Source organism: the organism of the source record quoted next, unplaced genomic scaffold, assembly GCF_019419815.1.
Source record: "Pyrus x bretschneideri cultivar Hongxiangsu unplaced genomic scaffold, Pyrus_bretschneideri_v1 Contig6, whole genome shotgun sequence".
Taxonomy (NCBI): domain Eukaryota; kingdom Viridiplantae; phylum Streptophyta; class Magnoliopsida; order Rosales; family Rosaceae; genus Pyrus; species Pyrus x bretschneideri.
The window spans coordinates 6,225,555-6,248,388 of NW_025999798.1; the positions used below are offsets into that span (position 1 = coordinate 6,225,555).

General features: G+C 36.9%; 3 protein-coding genes across 5 annotated transcripts; 1 reads left to right on the forward strand and 2 right to left on the reverse strand.

The window, feature by feature from the left end:
- Positions 1–210: 210 nt before the first annotated feature.
- On the reverse strand, positions 211–3,301 carry LOC103944686 (pyruvate dehydrogenase (acetyl-transferring) kinase, mitochondrial). Its single transcript, XM_009355146.3, has 6 exons — positions 2,984–3,301; positions 2,024–2,273; positions 1,747–1,927; positions 1,417–1,564; positions 1,104–1,311; positions 211–441 (listed from the first exon to the last, which is right to left on the reverse strand). Exons 1-6 carry the CDS (start codon positions 3,230–3,232, stop codon positions 383–385), a joined length of 1,095 nt encoding a protein of 364 aa, XP_009353421.1. The 5' UTR covers positions 3,233–3,301; the 3' UTR covers positions 211–382.
- Positions 3,302–12,642: 9,341 nt separating this feature from the next.
- LOC103944684 (novel plant SNARE 13) lies at positions 12,643–17,149 on the forward strand. Of its 2 annotated transcripts, XM_009355144.3 has the most exons (10): positions 12,658–13,226; positions 14,360–14,452; positions 14,961–15,054; positions 15,248–15,285; positions 15,512–15,609; positions 15,872–15,951; positions 16,043–16,099; positions 16,179–16,271; positions 16,353–16,427; positions 16,767–17,149. In XM_009355144.3, the coding sequence occupies exons 1-10, from the start codon at positions 13,150–13,152 to the stop codon at positions 16,866–16,868; spliced, it is 807 nt and encodes a 268-aa protein (XP_009353419.1). In that variant the 5' UTR covers positions 12,658–13,149; the 3' UTR covers positions 16,869–17,149. The 2 variants fall into 2 exon arrangements, with proteins under 2 accessions (XP_048427804.1, XP_009353419.1); XM_048571847.1 differs by lacking the exon at positions 16,353–16,427 and having other exon boundaries at positions 12,643–13,226.
- Positions 17,150–17,387: 238 nt separating this feature from the next.
- Positions 17,388–22,252, reverse strand: LOC103944685 (probable sugar phosphate/phosphate translocator At3g17430). 2 transcript variants are annotated; one of them, XM_048571846.1, is made up of 10 exons: positions 22,111–22,252; positions 21,112–21,394; positions 20,865–20,972; positions 20,135–20,166; positions 19,995–20,045; positions 19,468–19,529; positions 19,099–19,360; positions 18,292–18,557; positions 18,095–18,189; positions 17,388–17,995 (listed from the first exon to the last, which is right to left on the reverse strand). In XM_048571846.1, the coding sequence occupies exons 2-10, from the start codon at positions 21,202–21,204 to the stop codon at positions 17,846–17,848; spliced, it is 1,119 nt and encodes a 372-aa protein (XP_048427803.1). In that variant the 5' UTR covers positions 21,205–21,394; positions 22,111–22,252; the 3' UTR covers positions 17,388–17,845. The 2 variants fall into 2 exon arrangements, with proteins under 2 accessions (XP_048427803.1, XP_009353420.1); XM_009355145.3 differs by lacking the exon at positions 22,111–22,252 and adding an exon at positions 21,745–22,064.
- Positions 22,253–22,834: the final 582 nt, after the last annotated feature.

Here is a 22,834-nt window from a genome sequence, read left to right on the forward strand (position 1 = left end):
ATTCTCTATCACTCTCTTTCTCTCTTCTATTTCAAAAACAAAAATAAAAAATTTCTCACATACTTTGTGAATGCCCATATGCAAGTAATAATTAAAAAAAAAAAAAAGGAAGGAAGGAAATGCCAAAAGAGGCCAATGTTAAAAAAAAAAAAATATATATATATATATATATATATATATATATTCTGATTGATCTGGTGAGGTAAAAACTACAAAAGAAAGACTAACTGCCAATTTTTATTAGAAAATAAAAAATTGACAGTGACTTATCCATTTACAATAAACGTATATATGACAAATTTAACTTGTAATATCCCCTGAAATAATTAATTTCATCATTCAACCATGTCATAATCATCAAAGTCGAAACAGAAGGCTCGCATCATGGCAATGGTTCCTGAGAATCTCCCAAGCGAGACAAATGCAGATACGCGTCCGTCCCTGTACATACACGGCACCGAGTATACGTCAGTGAGAAAATCGGTGAGCGAAAACGACAGCTGATTTTAGGGATAGATGAAGATGCAAGTGTTTTTTTCAATCGAGAATACGATGTAGTTAGTGTACAAGAACTATCCCTTCAGAACTCATATGGGAAAGTCCTCCACAATCGTGCAACACAACGGGCTTGTGATGGGTGAAGCAAGTGCAAAATGTTGAGTGGATGAGCAATGATGATGCACAAAGAAGACGACCGACGACTCTAAAGAGTAAAGAGGCAAGTAAAAACATAAGATGATGAACCAGCGACATCGACCGGCTTTACCCCTTATGAACTGATAACGGAAAGATGCATACAAAACTGTCAGACTTTGGTTGCGAAAGTCTTGCTAACTATGTGTAATACTCTGGATGCAACATACTTGAAAACGCGGATGAAAATCGTGTGCTGAATTTTCGGTGTGTGAAACGTGCAGATAACTAGACATTGACGTGGACAAGTGTTTAATTACAATAGCTTACGGCCATTGTCATAATATACCCTTTCTTCATGACTCATACAAAGAAACAAAGGTAAAGCAAACGGTATGACTGTGATTGCGAAACCCACTAGTTGTGTGTAATAATCCAAATGGATCAGGTTCGGGAACTCGACAACTCACCGTATCCTTCCATAGAGATAATTTGTAAGTCCCCTCCAAAGTACCTCGCATACAAGCGGCTTATAGGAAGCCCATATCCATATCCAGCCATTGTAACTGCATCAGCTTCCGAAAGATCTGAATCCAAAGGGTTACTTGCAGTGCTGTAAAGATATGTAAAAATCTTGGGGAGACCACTTCTTGGTATGCCACCACCCTCATCCGAGACCTATGAATTCAGCCGTGCCAATTCGATAAGCACCTCATTGATAAGCACCTCACAAATATTGGTTCAATATATAAATGACATTCTCTCAATCACACAAAATAATACCTTGATAGTGACATCCTCAATTCCATCAGCAACTATTATTCTAACAGGAGGCGCAACTATATCCGAGTCCATGAAACGCTCTTGGACAGCACGCAAGGAATTCTTAACCAACTCAAAGACCATAGTATGCAGGTGTGTTGGAACATACCTGTTATGAAAACAAACAGAACTTTATTTGTCTGATGATAACATATCACTAACCACCACTACTGGTTCAATGTAAAGAGTCACATAAGTTTCAGGATAGTACAAAGAAAAATATACTTGCGGGAATGTAAAATTGATTCAATTAGAAACAGACCCAACCAAGTGAGAACAAAATATACTTACGGGAATGTAAAATCGGGATCCCCATAGATAGTAACATCAGGTGCGCTTCCATACTCACGCAGGCACATTGCACGGGCATCCTCAGTGGCATTTCGTGCTACCTCCACAGGAGACATCTTTGTATCTATATAACCCACGCAATGAGGAGGGGGATTGGGATTGTGCAACTCAACATGCTGGCCTGAGTTTTAGAGATATTTTAGAACCCGCTGAAAGAAAAGTGACATAACTTGCAAAACCAGCCAGCTAAAAAAATCACAGTAAAAGGCAATCTGACCAATGAGCATGCGAATCCCAATTCTTGACAGGTAGAAGCGATCCAAAAATTGGTGAATCTCATCAAGATCCTCGTAGAGAACCTTCTCTTTCTTCAACTGCTGAACACCCAAAGCCATCATTGGGACAACATTGTTGTGTCTTACCTTGATCGCCTTAATCATTTGTGTAAAATCCTTTTCATCTTTAGCATCCTTGATATCAGGAAAGGTTCTAAGATCACGGAAGGAATCCAAATACCAGTCTCGTACCTGCAAATAAAATAAAGCAAAATTACATCCTTGCAATATTTGATTCTTTTTTTTTTAGTACATCAATATTTTTTACACCAAGGAGAGGGACAGTTAGGCTAAGCCACACAATGGACAGCGTAATTTGGTATCGAATTCGTCATCCACGAGATTTAAACCTAAGACCTCTCCCTTCTAAGTAAAGAAGAATACCACCAAACCGTAGTTCATTGTTTAAATTATTAAATGCAGAAAGAACAATCTCAGCCTCAATCAATTCGCACGCGTTACTCTGAAGAACGATTTTGCAGGCAACTCGTACGCATTTTGCTTTTCAAAGCAAAGAATTCACCCTTTTAAAAGCACATAGACCTACTAGCAAAGTAATTCACATTCTCCACACCCTAAGAAAAATTACTGCACTTTTGCCCAAGGAAAAAAAAAACTTACTTCACATATTCAGAGAACAAACTCCACAGAAACAGAGTAATCAATGGATATTCTATAAAACCCAGACAGCAAGCAGCAGGGAGATCCCCGTTCACATTAGAAAACAATTAACTAAAAGTGGATATTTAGTCAAAGCTTTTCATAACCCTTTTATGGTGTAATCAAATAAATAATAATATAACAATTTATACAAAATTTAACCCAAATCCCATTTCCCACAATTCGATTCCAAGAACAAAAAAAGAGACCATAATTTAACAAAACAAACAAAAAGAAAGCACCTTCAAAACGGCAGGCTTCTCAGACAAGCCATATGGGAGGCTCTCGAGCTCAATCGCCCGCCTCGCAATCCGAATGGGGAGCTCCTTGTGCAGAAACTGCGCCGAGATTATAAAATTCCGCTGCGTCGGCCGGGACCCGAACTCCATCATGTACTTGAGGCTCACCCCCGTCTGCTTCATACAGCCCCATCTCTGCACCTCGTCGATCAAGCTCTTCGAGAACGACTCGCACGCCTTCTTAACCGCCATGGCTCCGTCGCCGAGCCCAGAAGCGACTACGACCTTGCAGACACGCAACCTCCCGCATGCAACCCTGAGTTCGCACTCTCACAATGCGACACTGACATAGAAGATATCGCACGCAGCCAAAAGCATTGCCCCCAAAATTTTATTGTAAATTACAAGGACTTCCGTCCACAAGTGGGAAATTTATAAAGACGATAAATTGGGAATTTTCGGAACCCTAGGGTTAGAATTTAACCAGAGGATTCGATTCACCCATTGAGACCTTTATTTTTTGTGCTGGTTTTGTTGGTATCTCTCTGGTTTTCATGGTATCTGTGGGTGCTGGTGTCGCTGTACGGGTAGCACGTGCTGCAATTTGGACCGCCGTGGTGGATTTTCGACACGTGGCTCCAGCCTTATCTACTTTGCAAGCTAGTTTATGGGCATCAAGAATCCGACTAAAAAGTGAAGTATGTTTATCAACTTCAAAAATATGGATTTTATCGTAGTTTGTACCATCATTTGCATTACATTTTTAATAGATATAAAATTCACATATATTCATAGATCTTATTTTTATTAAGGGAACTTTATCTTATCAAATAGATAATATAAATGATGGAATAAATAGATAATTCATGTAACATTACTCGTACCAACTATAAAGATTTATTTTATATTGTTATAATAAAAAAATAATGCCAGGAAATTGATAGCCTGTGCAAGTTTGCAGAGCATATTGCTTGTCTGTGACTCTATGTGATGGTGCTGCATATCGTCTTGTTCAGCTCAGTCTAATTATTTATAAATGATATTACTGTTTTAAATTACGTTAACAGAGCAAAAGTTTAAACTCGAAAAGTTAAAGAGAAAATTTTTAACTAATAAAGCATTATGTCACTTACAAGTTGAGTCGATCTATTGTTTCTTCTATAGTTTGGTTCAAGGAATTTCTTGATGTTATACACGTTGTCTTTCTCTAAAACGCTATAGTTCGATTAAGTATTAGTGAAATGCTTAAAGCTATCGTATTCCTTCCACAAAAATAATCGACGTGTTAATACTTTACAAAATGTTAAAGAAAATTTCATCTGCATAATTTAAAATAAATAATATTATCACGTGACCATATCCATGTTAATTGTTCTTATGACGTGAAATTTCACGTGTGTAATTTAAATTAAATAAATTATCATGTGATCATATTTCCGTAGCGATGTGAAGTTTCCATTTTTTTCACCGTTTGGGTGCGCGAGAATTCAATGGGGCTGCTGAATGGACTTGGGTGGAAAAAGAAGAGAGCCGTTGATGAGTGGGTCTGGTTGGGGGTAAAGTGGTCCCAGTGGTCCAGTGCTCCCATTACGTGTACCAAAAGTAAAGAGTGAAAGTTTCACAAACAAAGTTGGAAGGGTAAGTTAGTCCAAATGTAACATTCAATTGTAGTCGTTTCGGTATTTTTCTTCTCTTTATTTTTTCATGAATAAAATAATCTTCGTAGTTTGTTGGTAGTTCGGAAGAATGTTCAACTCGATATCGGAATATTTTCGATCTTCTAGATTTAATGTCCTCTTGTTGGCAGTCTTTGTCGTTGTTCGTGCTTAAATTGTTTAGTTGGGATTGATTGTTTGCAAGATTAAAAGTCCGAAAAAGGGTATGTTTCCCAAAAAATAACAAGTTGAAAGGAAGAGTTTGTCAAAAAAAATTTTGAACCAAAGATATTATCTACATTAAGGGAAATGAGGTAAGTTTAGTCTCACAACGGTTAGCAATAATGTGATTCGAATTAGCTTTTGACGATAATGAAACCTAAGACCTCTCACTTACAAGTGAAGAGAAATACCACAAAATTATCATACTAAGTGCCGTTATTCAATTTTGAAATAGAATTCTCAGCCAAGTATTGAATTGTCCTTATGAATAAGATTCGCAATTGTATTTTTTTTCTTTTTATTTTCATTAGAAAAAACTTAGGGGAAGTGAAGGTTATTCCATTCCAAGACCATAGCGTATCACAATATTTTTTAAGGATTTATAGAGGGGGCCTTAGTCTCTTCTTTTTTTAATAGATTGCACACCAAGAGGAATTGTGGGCAGCAAGACTTGAACCTAATTTTGGTCTATTGAAGATAATGATATTTACCAACTCAACTAATCATCGTTAAATTCGTTGATTATATTATTAATGTTAAATTTGTGTTTATATTTTACATTTGATAACTATTTCCATTTTTCGTTTTATGTGGGACTTTTAGATGAAATCTCACTTGGTGGTCAAATTGTGAATTCGAGGTCATAATGAATGGGCATGTGATAAATAGCATGTAGCATGTTTTGAAAAGAAAAAAATCAATGGTATGATGAATTTTTGGTTGGTAAACGAAAATGAAAATTGAAATTGGGCTTAGACAGATTTTCAAAGATTGCATTGATTTTGAAATTGATAAATGTTAAGGATACTCTTTCAAAAATGAAACTCTTTGTTACTTCATGTTTTTAGCACAATATTTTATAATGTTGACTAAGAATTAACGTTAAACTATGATGTAAAACTGAAATTTGCTTCTGAAAGTCTCACTTGAGAGAGTCCCCATAATCCTCCAATAAGGCTATTAGAATTGGCTCTGTATTAATGGTGTATCATCATCCATACATAACGATTTGGTGTTGTATATTCATATCACAACATATGAACAATAAGAACTATTGATGTAAATAGATTCGTTATGTTGTGATATGAAACTTGCGAATAGATTCATGGATGAGACTAGAATTCATAAGGAAGAAAATAGATTCGTTTTCTTCCTTATTTTATTTCTTATTGAGACTAGAATTCATGAGGAAGAAAATAGATTCATGGATGGAATCAAACTTGCAAATAGAACCTCTTTGGAAAGAAAATCTTTTGTCTCATATTAGCCTGCTCCGGTTCCCTTTCGAAACTTTCGTTATTGGGTTAGCATACACTTTATATGTTTCCAGTGATTCACATGGTATCATCAAATGATACAAGTCTACGAACAACATCCATGGTTGTAGACAGTGAAAAAAAGTTATTCTTCAAAGCTTACATACTAGGACGCCCTTGTTGACGATTCTTTACTCCAACAGCATCTAGAGTTCCTCTCTTTGAAATTTGCCTTCGTTTTTCATAAAGCAACGGCGAAATTCAGTTTTCAAATTATAATTGTCACAAAGAAACTGTTTTCGTTCAAGATTGTGTGTGACTTATGATACCAATCATGTTATGTGCCTACCTAGGGTTTTCTTTACAAGGAGGTAAAACTATAGTCCCAATATATTTTCATATAGCTTTATTAAAGAACGAGATCCACGTGAGTCCTTACCTTTGATTTTTGGCATCACCTATTTTTCATAGTCCCTAAATTATATACAACTATTTATTTATGCTTGTGAAATTTTTCACGAATCATTAAGCTCATATAAAGTCTATACTCTTATTAATGTGAGATTTATTTTTATTTTCAACATGTCTCTTCATGTGTGGTAAATTTTTAAGCCTAGCATGTAGAACACGTGCAGCTATTGGACTTCACACGACAATCTGCTCTGATACTTTGAAGAAAGTTGAGGTTCCACCATAAAACCAATTGGTATAAAGAGTAGGCCAACTTATTTATAAGTCTATGCAAATTCCCTCCTATCTATGTGAGATCCATTCTCAATTAAAATAAATTACCAACTTGTAAGTGAGAAGTCTCAGATTCAACCTCCACGAATGGTGAATCTGATAACTTATTCTTATGGCTAGTAGTGTGTGTCTTAGCTCAAATCTCACACTAACACTATAGTCAGGTGACGTTATTCTCCAACTAAAAGTAAGATGAACTTCAACTCTCATGAACAATGAATCTAATAAGTAAATATTATGATTGGTCAATGTGTGACTTAGCTCAAATCTCTTGCTCGTTAACAACAGAATATCCTTCTACAAAAAAAATATTTGGGCATGATTTATAATACGGGGATGCCAAAAATTGGCATTGGGTAAAAAAATAACTCGGCCCAACCAAAAGTGGGCTTGCTGCCATGTAAGGACGGGCCCTCCAACATGGTTGTAGGCCATTGGGCCTCGGGGAGGGCTGCAAGCCTTTGGGGCGTGTGGCCTAGGTTAGGGCAAGTCAAGCCTGGTAGCATAAGCTGCGGGCAAATGGGCTGAGGCTTGGGAAAAGCCCATCAAACGATACAGGCTTGTTGTAGGCAGGCATGTGGCATGGGACAAAGCCCAGCAGCATAAGGATGCTGGCAGGTTGGGCTGGGGACATGTAGACGGGTCCAAGAAGGGCTGCTGGCTTTCTCAGGAGTTGGGCTGGGTTGCGGACCCATGTAATGCTACTAAGACGAAGGCCTAGTGTGTCTGTGTAGGCGTAGCAAAGCCCAAAGGGCTGCTGCCATGGTCTAGATGTCGTAACAACGTTGTCATGGTGGCGTGCTCCACGAGGCCGGGTTGCAAGCTAACGCGGTGCTTTACGGTGATGCCTATTAGCGGCGCAGCGACGAATTGCAGCCATGCTGCATCAAATTCCCATAAAAAAAATTTTCTGGCATCTCTAGGGTTTGAAAAACCTTAAATTGCTTCTAATTTATTTATATGCTTTGACTCACAAATTCCACATACAAAATAATTGGTAATGCATGAAACGTGTATATATATATGTTGACAAATATATGAATCATACACCCTAAACCCTATATATATATATATACGGAAGGAAAATATAAATATAAGGGATTCATGCATTATGGGGAATGTTTTCATGCTTTGTGGACGTTTCAAATATCTTATTTTATTTTAAGTGTACCTAATTGGTAGAAAACAAATAAAAGCCCTTGAATTTTGTAGAAGAAAACCTCATACGATCCTTCAATTCCTTAGCTTCTGGCAAGAGCATGCTGATAACGTATTGTAGGCATATTTGATTGAATTGTATTTAGGACTAGAGAGGGAGAGAGGTTGGCGGCAAGAGAGAGAGAAAAGAAAGATTTAATTGTGAGGTGTGTGTTGTATCACCTCATTGTGCCTTTATTTATAGCAGTAGGATATGTTAAATCCTTACCCTAATAGGATTACAACTCTAAGAGGATAATAACTACTAAAGGGAATATTCAAAGGTATCCCTAAATACACTAGGATTTACACAATCACATTCCTATTCTAAATATGACTGCAACATTATTCAATTTTTTTTAACAAACAATATTATATACACTAAGAGGGCGCATGTGGGCTTAGCTTCACAATAGGCTAGCAATAATGTGGTTCAAAATCATTTTTTGCGAGAATCGAACCTAAGATGTCTCATTTACAAGTGAAGAGGAATACCACTAGACCGTAGTACTAAGTGGCGTTATTCAAAATTTAAAATAGAATTCTCAGCCAAGTATTGAATTGTCCTTATGAAAAAGATTTGCGATTGTATTTTTTTTTCTTTTCATTAGAAAAAAATTAGGGGAAGGGAGGTTATTCCATTCCAAGACTAGAACGTATCACAGGATTTTTTAAGGATTCATAGAGGGGGCTTCAATCTTTTTTTATTTTTTATTTTTATTTATTTTTATATATTTCACATAAAAAGGATTGTTGGCAACGGAACTCAAACCTATGTCTTGGTCTCTTAAAGAGAATGATCTTTATCAACTCAACTAATTCTGGTTAAAATTTGTGTTTAGATCTTACATTTAATAACTATTTCAAATTTTCGTTTCACGTGTAAGTGAAATTTCACTTGGTGGTCAAATTGTGAATTCGAGGTCATACTGAATGGGCAAGTGATAAATAGCATGTAGCATGTTTAGAAAAAATAAAAAATAAATCAAAAATCAAAGGTATGATGAATTTTTGGTTGGTAAACGAAAATTGAAATTGAAATTGGTTTTACACAAATTTCAAAGATTGCATTGATTTTGAAATTGAGAAATGTCAAGGAGAGTCTCTCGAACTCTCAATCATCTTATGTTTTTAACATAATATTTTATAATGTTAGCTAGGAATTAATGTTAAACTATAAGGTAAAATTGAAATTTTGAGAAAGTCTCACTTTTGAGAGAGTTCTTATAATTGACGCATTCATACGCTTAATTCCTATTAGATGCACACCAATTAATGCGACCCTCCAATAAGGCTATTTGAATTGGCTCTGTTTCAATGGAATCTTATCATCCATACATAACGATTGGTGTGGTATATTCATATCACAACATATGAACAATAAGAATTAGCATTCTCATTGAGACTAGAACTCGTAGGGGAAAAATAGATTACGGATGGAATCAAATTTGCGAATACAATCTCTTTAGAAAGAAAATCCTATGTCTCATATTAGCCTGCTTCGGTTTCCTTGCGAAACTTTCGTTATCGGGCTAGCATACACTCTATATGTTTCTAGTGATTCACATGATATTATCAAATGAAAGTCTTAGATAAGAATTTATAACGCACAATAACCCTTGATGATGATCCTTGACTTCGATAGCATCTAGAGTTCCTCTCTTTGAAATTGCTTTCGTTTTCAAAAACCAACGGCGAAATTCAGTTTTCAAATCATAATTGTCACAAAAATAAATGTTTTCGTTCAAGATTGTGTGTGACTTATAATACCAAATCATGTTATGTGCCTGCGTTGAGTGGAGGTAAAACTGTAGTCCCACTATATTTTCATATAGCTTTTATCAAAGAACAATATCCACGTGAGTCCTTACCTTTGATTTTTGGCATCACCTATTCTTTCTAGTCCCCAAATTATAGACCACTTTTTATTTATGATTGTGACAGTTTGTCACGAATCGTTATGCTCATACAAGGTTCTTACTCTCATTATTAGTGAGAGATTTATTTTCTACACGTTTTTTTTTTATGTTTGACGAATTTTTAAGTCTAGTACGTAGAGCACGTGTAGCTTTTGAGATTCACATGACAACTAGCTCTGATACCATGAAGAAACTTGAGGTTCAACCATAAAATCTATTGGTATAGAGAGTAGGCTGACTTACTTCATGCAAAGTCCCTCCTATCAATGTGAGATCTATTTTCAATAAGAATAAAACATTAGCACTATGGTATATTGATATTGTTCTGCAACTTGTAAGTGATGAGTCTTAAATTCAACTTCTACAAACGGCGAATCTAATATCTTATTCTTATGGCTAGTAGCGTGCGTCTTAGCTCAAATCTCATACTAATACTATAGTCAGGTGACGTTATTCTCCAACTATATGTAAGGTGAAGTTCAACTCTTATAAACGATAAATTCAATACCTAATTATTATGATTAGTCAACGTACGACTTAACTCAAATCTATCACTCGTTAATAGTAGAACATCCTTCTAGAGAAAAAGTAGATAAAATAAAATTATGTCCAGCAAACTTATTCAAACTCTCTGACCCCATCGTAATCGCTTCACCAACTTAAAAAACTGACTTAATTATCAGGCACAATGTATCAACTGACCAATCGTCCACTTGTTGCGTAACAACAAAACCACCAATATCAGTTTGTCAAATGTTTGGATTTGAGAATCAAATTAGTATTTAATTAATGAAATAATTAAGTTTAAGACAATAGTACCTGCATAATCCTAAATCCTTGCGTGCAATTCCGGATTACAATGTATTGGTTCGTTCAGATCATATTCTTAGAGGAATCCTGAGTTGATATGTAATTTAATTTTCAATTTACTCAAAAGGAACGAGTAAGATGTGATGTAGAATAGAAGGTTGAGAGGATCGAAGAACAATTAACAATGCGTAAAGCCCAAACATTACGAATTTAGACTTCAAATTTTTATTTGTGCCCATGAGCTGTCGTTTCAAAGACAATGGCGAGGTGAATAAGACACAACACTTTGACGTATGAATATTTTTGGCCAACTTCCTTTGTTTACTAGCCTCAAACGAGATTTTACAATTTTTTGGATCTTTATGTAATTTGCTTTTTACTCTAAGAGCAACTTCACCTCTAAACAACCCCTAAGCAATAGGCAACTCGATCTCCCAAAGTGAACAACAACCATCATTAGTGAACCGTAACTGTCCAAGTGCATCTCCACCTCTAAATTAAATAGCCCAGACTATTGGAATTAAATTTTTTTTTATAAAATAATAAAAAATAATTTTATTTTTAATTTTGGATAGGACTTTTAACCAATCTCGGTGGAAGAGCAAGGTTAGGTATTTATAGAACTATAATTTTTTTTTTTGTTAACTTTATCTATATTTTTAATAATTTTTATCTAACCTAATTAATATGAACCATTGAATTACCTTGTACGATTAATCCAAAAGCCCAATTTTGATACATAATTCCAACTGTAATAATAGGATTTTCACTTTTTAATTTTTTTTTTTTTAAGCTCGAAAAATTCGGACCTTTGATTGTAATATCTAACAGACCAGATTCCACCGCGTGGACAAGCCGTTATTTTCGAATCCAAATTTGTTTAACCGTAAGAAATCCAAAGGCCGAGAAATTTAACGGTTGAAAATCCGACGGTAAAGGTGCCGACATAGGCCCCAATTCTAAAGCACCGGGTGCGCCTGCAGCGCGAGCCTCGCCCGATTTCTTGACGGCTCACCCACCGATTGTTGCACGCGTAGTTCGCGAGCCCAGCACGAAAAAAGAAGGCTAATGTGGCTGACGTCACTCTATCAAGTGGTTGGGCCTGTCGATTCGAGCCTGGTAGATTTTTTTGGGGGTGAAGGGCATTTGGATGCCCATAGCCCAGGAGTTGATATGGGCCGGAGTTGCTCTGAAAACGTTTAAAGGCTAAGGGGCGCTATATAAGTAACAAATTCAACATGCGGAGGCGATCATTGCAAATGATTGTTGCTTGGCGACAAATGAGGCCCAAGCTTTTTGCACCACTCCAAAGAAAATGGAATGAAATTGTTGCCACGTGGCACGTCACTAGCTAGGTGAAGATTTTGAGCGCGTTTGCTGTTCGAAATCCAGTTGATTGATGGAGACGGAGGGAATTGGATTTACTTTGTACGAATTTTAGAAATCCTTACATCTTAGTCATTAATTGTATATCGAGACGATTAAAAATTATTTAATTTTTTAAATTTAAAATTAAGCATAAATAATATCTAATAAAAATTAACCGCGTAATATAGATAAACAGTTAGAATATGAAAATTCTTAAGATTCTCATAAAATGGATCATCTTTCGAGAAGGAGGGTCCAGCGCAAAGCACGCTCCCCCCTGACAGCGCAATATTCCAATTTTTTCCTCAACTGCCTCTTTTTTTTTTTTTTTTTTTAATTAATTTATTTATTTTAAATTCATAATGTTCTTTTCTGTCTCTGCTAACGTAAGCCGCATAGTCGGTTTTTGTAATCTCACGATATTCTGCTCCCATTTCGCCTAGTCTCGGAAGAACTCACAGCTATTTGGAATTATTAATATGCACCCGTTCTAATTATTTTCGTAACAAAAGTCTTGATTATCATCTCACACATTTTAGAGGTGAAGACACTGTTTACTTCTTGGAAAATTAGAAAGATTCTTAATTTTTAATCGTTAAATCAAATTTTAAGAACTTAAACCGCTAAATCTGATAGCATTAGTGGAAAACACGAGGAAATGATCTCTTTCCTTCCTGTTTAGACAAATAATGACTGCCAGACAGCGATTCTCTCTCCTCTCATCTCACTCTCTTCTTTCCACGCCTGGTTTTCCATCCTGTCACGACTTCACCAAAATTCATTTTTCTGCAATTTTTTTCCTTCAAATTTTTTTGTTATTTTTGAGTGAAGGTTCGATTTTTAACCGAAGGAGTAAGACCGTGGAGGATTGCAGTTAGGGTTTCGTCGTTGAACCTCCTGCAACTCTCGTTCGGAGGCGAGTGTTTCAGAATCGTAGAAAGGGGAAAGGTTAGGTTTTCTTGCGGATTCGACTTGGGAGGGGTTAATCTCTGGCGACAATGGCCAGCAACTTACCGATGAGCCCTCAGTTGGAGCAGATCCATGGCGAAATCCACGACAATTTTCGAGCCCTCGCGTATGTCTCTGTATTTTCGAGTTAGCATTTCGATTTTCGTCGGTTACTGAATAAATTACAGAGCTTTGATATTTCTTCAAGTGTTAGGATTTTATGAGCATTGTTTATTGTGTGAATTCGATGATTTCTGAGACTCCTAGAATGTTTGACATTTGAAGAAAGAAATTAGAGGGATGGGAAAATCAATTTGCTTGTTTTGTAATTCGTTTGTGTATTCTTACGAAATTTAGTTTGATTGATGACCGTAAACTGTAGTTGAGCATTATTGATTTACCGTAGATTCAGTTGCTAAGGCGATTCGAAGAGGATATGTGCTTCCTTAGCTGTTCCAATAATACTTTACCTCTTTTCGATGTTTTCGGGAGTGTTAACATTGTTTCTCTTTAGAAACTTAAAGTGGGTGTCTTTTGGATAACACAAATAAATTTCTTAGCTTTCAAGACTCGAGTTGCTCATCGATTTTGCACATTGATGCATAAAGCATTGGCTTTGGTTATGCGAGGGAACCAAATACTGAAGTGGAAAAATTTATTTTGGCCATGCTCTTGATGGTTCATTACTACTCCCGAGCTACCTAGAGGGCAATAATGTTATTGCTTCCACAGCCGCTTAAATTTTTTTGGCATCCCTACTTGAAACCCGAGGGAAGCAACAACCATGATATGCTCTCTGGAAACTGATGGATAATGAGGGAGATATTAGTCAAATAGTAGCCATTGCTTAGCATTTGTTCTTTGTTACAGTCTCATTTAGCTTCCACTTATTTAGGTGGTTGCTGAAACCAGATGTCATTGTTGTATCACAGTTCTTCGCTGCCTCCGTCAGACCCAGTGTACTCTTTATTATCACTAACCATCGTGATTGTGCAGTGCATTTTGTTAATCTCTCATGTTTGTGTCACGAACTGCACATGGTACTTCTTGTTGTGCACCATCTTACATGTTAACTGTTTGTCTATTTTTCTTCTGTAAGGTGTAGTCACTTAATGAAAGAACAATTCATCTCTTTGCAGACTATTTCTTTGTTTCATTTGTTGGGGGAAGTGCTGGGGTTGTTGCACTAGATACATGTATTCCACTTTCCGTATTAAACTGATCATGTTATAATTACGGTGACTTCATTTTTTGTTTCAGAAATGGCTTCCAGAAGCTGGATAAGATCAAAGACTCTAATAGACAAAGTAAACAGCTGGAGGAACTTACAGGAAAGATGAGGGAATGTAAAAGGTATGCCACATATGGGATTTTACTCTCTGAACCTTTTCCTGATATTTTTAGTAACTGAGGATCTTGGACAATCTTAATTTTCACATTCTTTGAAGAGAGAAAATAAGACAGACAAATTGTTGCCACAACATCCAATGCAATGTCCAAAATTTAACGATTCTTGCTCAAAGACTTCATTAGGTTACTTTGGAATTTTGAAGAATTAGTAACTTGTTAACAAAGACAAATTAGGTTGGAGCCATAAAAGTTTCCTCAAGTATAACTAGGATCTTGATGTGAGTGACTTTAAGTCATGCTTATATACAAGCCCCGCATCCTATTCCTGGACTCCCATGCATCTCTTCATTTGTGATTTTTTGGGGATGTTGGAAGAATTCAGGTGTGCAATGATTGCCGTTATGCTATATGAAAGAAACAAATAGCTAAAAAGGGAAATAGAATCTCAGTTCTTGAGGTATTTTGTTTTGGATAAATCACAGAGTATGATCTTGTAAATCCTTTGTTTCAGATTAATTAAAGAGTTTGATCGTGAAATCAAGGACGAGGAGAGCCGAAATCCTCCTGACGTGAATAAACAGCTTAATGATGAAAAGCAATCTATGGTAAGTTGTTGTGAGCTTTTGTCTTTTTCCATCACATGAATGCACACAAGTACACTGTACCACTTGCATTTTTACCAACTCTGTGACTACTTTTGATTTGTCTATTAGTGCACAAGACCTTTCCGGGTACACAAGATCTATTAGTTTCTGCTAGTGTAACAACTCCATCTAATTATCATGCTTCATTTTGCAGATCAAAGAGCTGAATTCATATGTGCAATTGAGAAAAACGTAAGTCCAGTATGCATTCTATGCTATTGTCAGTTAGTTGCTCGTATACTGTGGAGTCCAATTGGTTTAGCATGTTGCCTTCAGTCCTTATATTCATGGGATAAATAAGTTAAACACAACAAATTATTGAATATTACAGTCCTTTGAATTCTAAACCCTGTCACTCTTTGTGCTTTGGGTATCTGTGATTTTTTGAAGTGATTTTCATACTCTAGCTGAACTGCAGGTATATGAATAGCCTTGGTAACAAGAAAGTCGAACTCTTTGATATGGGAGCAGGAGTTAGTGAACCCACTGCTGATGAGAATGTTCAAATGGCTTCAGGTAGTTTTGTCATTCTGCATATCTATGAGCTTAGTTTGAGTTTGTAGAAATGAGCTTTTTCCTATATCTCTTTTAAGCTTTAGCCATTAATTGTGCTATGTTAATCGGCATGCGGTCTTTTAATGATAGTAAAAAGTAAAGGTGTGTCAAACTTTGTAAAGATCAATCTGCTTGGACCATTCTATCTGTCTGGTTGTTTTGTGCCTGATTTGATGAAAAGATTTGTCTGACCACCTTTCTAATTGGCATGTATTTCTGATAGCTATGTCAAATCAAGAACTAATCAATTCTGGGATGAAAACAATGGATGAGACTGATCAGGTCATTGAACGCTCTAAAAAGGTGAACAGCTATCCCAGAAAAAAAAAACCTTCAACTTTAAGTTTGCGTATTTTATTTTGCCGGCAATTTTAACTCGATAGTTTGTTGATAGGTTGTTGAGCAAACAGTTGAAGTGGGAACTCAAACTGCTGTCACCTTAAAGGGCCAAGTCAGTATGTTCACCTTTTGTCTCTATATCTCTCATTTCAAGAGTTTAGATTAACGTTATTCAACTCCATAACTTGCAGACCGACCAAATGGGCCGCATTGTAAATGAGCTGGACACAATTCAGTTTTCAATTAAGAAGGCCTCTCAGCTTGTAAAGGAGATTGGTAGACAGGTCAGTTGAGATCTCACCCCCTAGATACCCTACTTGTATATTTTTCTAACAAACGCTTTTTTTTTTTCTCAATATTTTCAGGTGGCAACAGATAAATGCATCATGCTTTTTCTTTTGCTTATTGTAATTGGTGTAATAGCAATTATTGTTGTAAAGGTATGCTGTTTGATTCATTTATCTATTGCCGTAGATTTGCTACCCATTTTACACATTTTTTTTAATACTCAGGAAGTCACACATTAAGTTACAGAGATATCTGCAGAGTTGTATTATAGGAACTTTTTCCGGAGGAAATTTGTTGATGAGTTTGGCAAGTTATTTCTGACGGATTGTGAACCCTGCTACCTGTTTTCCTCTCCCTCTTAAGTAGTTAGTAATGGATGAGAAAATTCATGATTTCCTTCTCAGAAGTGTGTTCAAATCATCCTGGCAAAAAATTAAAAGTTGAGAAATGACTACATCTGTTCCTAACTGTAATGTCTGTTTATATTCCAGATTGTGAACCCCAGCAATAAAAACATAAGGGATATCCCTGGGTTGGCGCCGCCTGCTGCAAGGAGGCTTTTGTCAATGAGTCCTCTGCAACAGTTCGAATAGTTTCCTCCTCTTCAGGATTCAATTTTTCCGACGTAGTTACTATGAGTCATGTTCTGGGGATGCAGAGGAAGCGCAGAGGAAACTCAGAGGAATAGTTGTGCATTGATCGGTCTTTTCTTTTACTTATACATTATTCTTGCCCGAGTTGTGCATATTGTTTGTGATTCTCTATGTAAATCACGCGAGTCCTTTTTTTTGGCTTTGGTTTGAATGGCCATCCACTGTTCTTTCTGTAATCTTTCCAAGACTGTTTTAGTTACAGAGAGATGTGCTTTGCTCTATATCTACTCGCGATTTAGATGTATTGCCTTCCAATGTGTATTCATTGTTTTATTTTAATTTCTAGTGAATATCGGAGCGCCTTCTTGCAAATTCTGTGCCACTTTCTGCATAATCTTTGGTTCTATGTTGTATCCTAACGTCACAGGTTCACACAACGTGGGAGGGCCTGCGTGTTTTGGAGCTCCAGCAATAAACGTTAATTACAACAGTAAATGAGATTGAAGTCCATATCAAAGCTTCATCAACAACGCGGTAAGTAGCAGTTTATCCAAAAGAATATAACTCAGTAATTGAGAATCAATTCGTAACATCTGAGACTACTCATGAATCAGAGCTCATGTTCTCACCACAAAACTCCAGCAACAGAAGAAATACAGAGAACAGACAGACGCCGCATGATAAACTTTCGGTTTCTACATTACTACCTGGACCATAACAAGGTGAAATGCGTAATTCGTCAAGGCTCTTGACAAATTAATGGTGAGCTTGTTCACCCACCATCTACAAAATTCCACCGGCAAATCATGCATTCACTTCCTAAAACCGAAAGTAATACAATGAACCGCCCCAGTGGTTCACCACGTTAAAGTCTGTTCCCTGGAAAGAATTCAAGGGTCTAGAGTTTGAAAAGAATCTGCATACTCCGTTTCTGGGCTTTCCTTTTCCAAACATCAATCTACACGTGAGTTCGTGAATCATGCAGCATAGTTGCCGGCCTGTGTTCGTCCAATGTGAGACAACCTTGTTGATTGAGTTAAGGGTGTTTCTTCATCAACATCATCAGAGGCTGAAACAGTCCCTCCAGGGATAAAAATATCTGAGGACTTTTTCTCCATCTTCCAATCCTGTATTGGCCGGCACAGAAAACACGTGTTACAAAAAAATATAGGGGGATCAAGGACTCCAAACATTTTACAGGAAATCAAATTCTGGAGAAAGCAAACCTTCGAAATTCTCTCGGGAATGCTTTCGGAAGGTAGCTGAGATGCACGAACATCCTTAACCTTTATGTAATTGTACATGACAACCCCACACAGTGCTGCAGGCCAAATTGACTGGTCAGCCAAAACTTCACATTTACACATGTATAAAATGCAGTTGTAACTTTGAAACTTTCGAGTTAAGATATATGGAGAGCTACCTATGGCATAACCGATTATGTTCAGCCTGGTTATAATAGACTCTGGAAATATAACAGTTGAAAGGGCAATCAATATCCAGTCTTTCAGAACACCGGCAACCCGGATGGTAACTGCTCCAGTTCTACCAATTACTAAGAATATGGAGAAGTTCAACGCCAAAGCACAAAGAGCGTTGGAGAAAAAGATCCAGAAGTTGAACTGAAACTGTGAATATTCTATTGCAGACTTCTCAAGTAACAACCAAGGTACAAACAGGAAGACAAAACTGCAAAATAAATGAAACAATAACAATAATGGTGAGACGCTGAAGCTATGGCATGCCTGTCAATAGTTTTACACAATTTCGATTTTCCCGTTTCTACTTCCAAAAGCATCAATGGAAAAAATCAATTGAGTACAGAACTGTGTTTAAATCACATGCATCCATCAATGAGGAGATGTAGAACTTCATCAGAATGAGGGTGTAAAAAGAAGGAATTGAGATTTCCCATGGTACAGATGGATCGTTCTTATACTGATTGTAAGCGTATTATGTTTCAAAATTATGAATCTCAGCCATATACTATAAGTTACAGATTCAGAAACTCAAAATTACGAGAATTGGCATTCACTATCAGAACTAAATTCTAGAAATGAGTCACTATTCTCTATCAAGGTTGTTATGGTTGCCAAAGAACTAATATGCTACTTATTCATACTTTGCAATTGGAAAAAGTAGAGTTCATATATTGCGCTTGGAAAAAATAGTGTTGGCCTAAATTCCAACTCCTATGATGCATATAAGTCCAAGGTTGACAGTATAATACCTGCATGGGGCGATATAGTACAAGCTGGTGATCGGATTTAGAGTCAAGCCTTTCTTCTGTAGAAGGACTTGTGTTAAGACCAGTCTAAGAGCTTCTGCAAAGATGCCCGTAACCTGGTACACTGTACCAACTACATTAAAATGAATCTCCCCGTATGAGGAAATGACAACTCCAACACTGACCAGCAACATGTTTGTGAACACATCGCACCTTGGTTTGTCAGTGCCACACAATACAGCCATGATAAAAGTAGCCACTGGCACTGCAGTATTGAATATAGATAGATATAAGCAGTCATTTATTTGCGTTTAAAAGCATCATTATTGTAGTAAAAATAGATATCATGAGTCTGTGCATCAGCACACATACTTAGAGCTTTAAGCATTTGGATGAACGCCACTGAAATATGCAAGTAAGCAGTGTTTCCAAACCTGTAATGACAGAAAGAGAAACGTTCATAACAAAAAAACTTGAATTCTCGTCTTGACTCTTGATAAGTACAATTCACAAAAATGCAAAACTTGACAAGCATACAATTCCTAAATGTGGGCATTGCTTTGAGCCCAAATCTGGACAACTCAACCAACAAGGGACACCAATTCTTGAAGGAAGTTCGGACATTCTACATCAGGGAATCTAAGCATAAGTCCATTGTTTACCACAAAATGAGAAATTGTAAGAGAACAGATTGGCACAAGTAACATTAAGTCTCTAAGCATTTTAGTATTTTCATTGTTGAGAGGCATGAGCCTAGTTACAGTCAAATCTCAAAATTTTGACCGGAACCTTTACATAAAATATGACAATAACCATCTAAACCAAAACAACATCCTTGCCCTTACTAGTCGCATTATTAGCCAAAACAACACCCAATTACATTTCAATTCAGTGCTTACCAAAGACTTGATGCAAAGAAGGCACTGATTGGAATTACACAAGTTGCATATCTGCCATATAAAGGGGAAAAAATAAGAAAAACAATTTGTACAAAAAAAGTAATAACAAGTCGAAGCCTAAAATCAGCCTACATACTTACATTTCAAATGTCATTTTGACAGGAGCTACAACCTGCAAATTCACAGAGGAATGAATAAGGAGAACAAAAGCAATAAATGAATACAAAAAAAAAAAAAAAATGTGGAGTAGTGGCACATGCATAACAGAAAACTGATACTTTCATAAGATGCAGCCAAAAAGAAAAAAAAGGAAAGAAACTAGAGCACACTGTGTGTACCCTAACTCTGCACAATTGATGACAAACTATAAATTTTGAAGTTCAATAAAATTTCAAAATTGGCTTCTATAGCTCCAGTTAAATCCTATTTCACTCTGGCCATATAGGACATCAGTTACATGCCTTCTCCCGCTATAGGCTAATCTAACCCACTATCTTTTTGGTAGTCTCCCTTCTCATTCAGAGTTGGGTAGCATCAGTTTCGAAATCATTCATGTATTAACTACTGACGAGCAAATTCCGGAAAAGCAGAGGAGATGAGAATCCTAATGGGCGCAAACAGCAGACATCAACTCAACCAAGATCTTAAGATAATCAAAGTGATGTGAATCACAGAAGAGTTCGAGTCAGATAAAGTTAATAGCGAGGATTAATATGTCAGGGAAATTATATGATATCACTTCGATTATCAACTAAACGAAAATCCGCTACCAGTCAATAGTTAAAATGGCTTGACAGAGATATCAACACCTATGTCAAAAGTACTTTGGACATACAAAAAGCACATCGAAAAATAAAGAGTCAGTCATACCTTGAAAACACGAACAAGAAGAAATGCTACTAGTCCAGAAAATCCCATATGAATCATTGTAAGCGTGATGGGTAATGGAAAATTGAAGTATCTTGGAGACAGAACCCACTGCAAGGAAATTCACCCAGAAAATCTTCAGTAAAACAAGGAGGAAAATAATAGCTCAGAGTTTCCGTTTAACCAATAAAAACTATCGGTAACCCGCAATATAAATATAAACATGCAAATCAGTAACGGCAAGATATACCTTGTTGTACAATATAACACCGGACGAAAGCAGAATGTAGATGAACAGGTAAAAGTAAGTCAGCAACAGCGGTTTGCTGATCATCTTGGGCATTTTTTCTTTTATCAAACGACCTAATGTATGATTTTCTGGCCTTTAGACCATCTTATGCAACATTTTTCACTCCGCAAATGTTATGCAGTCCTAAACCCAGAACCGGATGAGGACCTCCTCGTGCCCTCAATCACAGATTCGTGTGAGGATCAAATATTGCAATGGCTGCACCGACTCGAATGCTTAAATCCTGAAAGTGAAGGCACAAATGAGAGAAACATACTACAGTACCATAAACCTTAACCAAACAACAAGGAAAGCATCAAACATTTGTTTATTAAAATAGTAGGAAACGGTATAAACATTAAAAGTGGAAGCTCCAGACAAAGCACAGAATCTGATCCAAGACAATTAGCAACAAGCATTTAACAAAGAATCACGCCATGGTTTCTTCAAGAACTAACAAAACCAACATTTCCCAATTGGAAACCGAAAAGTGCAGATCTAAAACGGACCCAAAACAACGAAGCGAGAGAAGCCCAATTCAGATTCTGATCCAAAACTCAAAACCCATGTCGAATTTAAGACGAGCGAGCTTACCCAACAGTCGAAATCAACTGGAACTCGCTTCGAATCTGAAAACCCCCGCTTAATTTCAGAGATCTACCCACTTGGGAAAGAAGGAAAAGCGACACGGAGTAAAGGAGAAAGGGAGGGAGGGGGGAGGGAGAGAGAAATGGGATCAAGGACTGGGAAATGGTTGGTGACAGTGGGTAAATGAGTACAATAAATAAGCCTGGGAAAGCTAAGAGAGGGAAGAAAGTGGGGTTATCGATGAATCACAGAGAGAGAACGTGGGGTAGCCTGAACCAGAAGAAAGAAGGGAAATTTACGACTAGCAACAAGCAAATCAGCAAAGAGAGCAAGAAAGAAAGGGGCCCGCTTGCCTCGCCCTCCTTCTCGTACCTAGTGAGAGCGAGAATGCAACAGTATCTTTGGCCAAAGAAAGCGTTATCAGGGCCTTTGCTCTCACTGTCTGATTGCGACTTACTGGCTTTGTTTGCCACAGAAGGAGGAGAGTGAAGAATAGTAAGCGTTTTTCTAGAAACCCCGCGTTTTTGTTCTCTCTCTCCACTATTTCACCGGACGGTTTTGTTTTGTTACGTGTTGTTGTTGATCATGACTTTCATAAAACAATTTCACTAGTAGCGTAACGTTTTTGTTTAATAATATATAAATTTCTTTCCACATATTATTGTGTCGTAGAAATAAAATTTAATATTTTAATGAATCTATTCCATATAAGTTATTTTCATTCTCAAGACTTGTATTTGGTCACTCACTCACTCATTTTCTAACTGAGTATGCATGTCGAATTGTCAATCTCATAATCAAAGACTAAACATCACTGCAATTGCGTAGAGTTGTGCATTTTACGATATAGTGCGTCGTCAAGGTTCCTTCAATGAACGGTCACTCATGCATGGCGGGTAAGCGAGACATATGTCAATTTACATTAGCAGTTGCGGTTCCGTACACCCACTAACGACTGACTAGCATTATCATTCTTCCCATACTGTACTATTGATGGAAAGATCAACCTTCCTAGTTGTTGTGCACAAAATAATAGAGGTGGATTGTCTGCCTTTTCATTTCCATACTCTTTCTATACCTTCTTGTTTATGTAGTC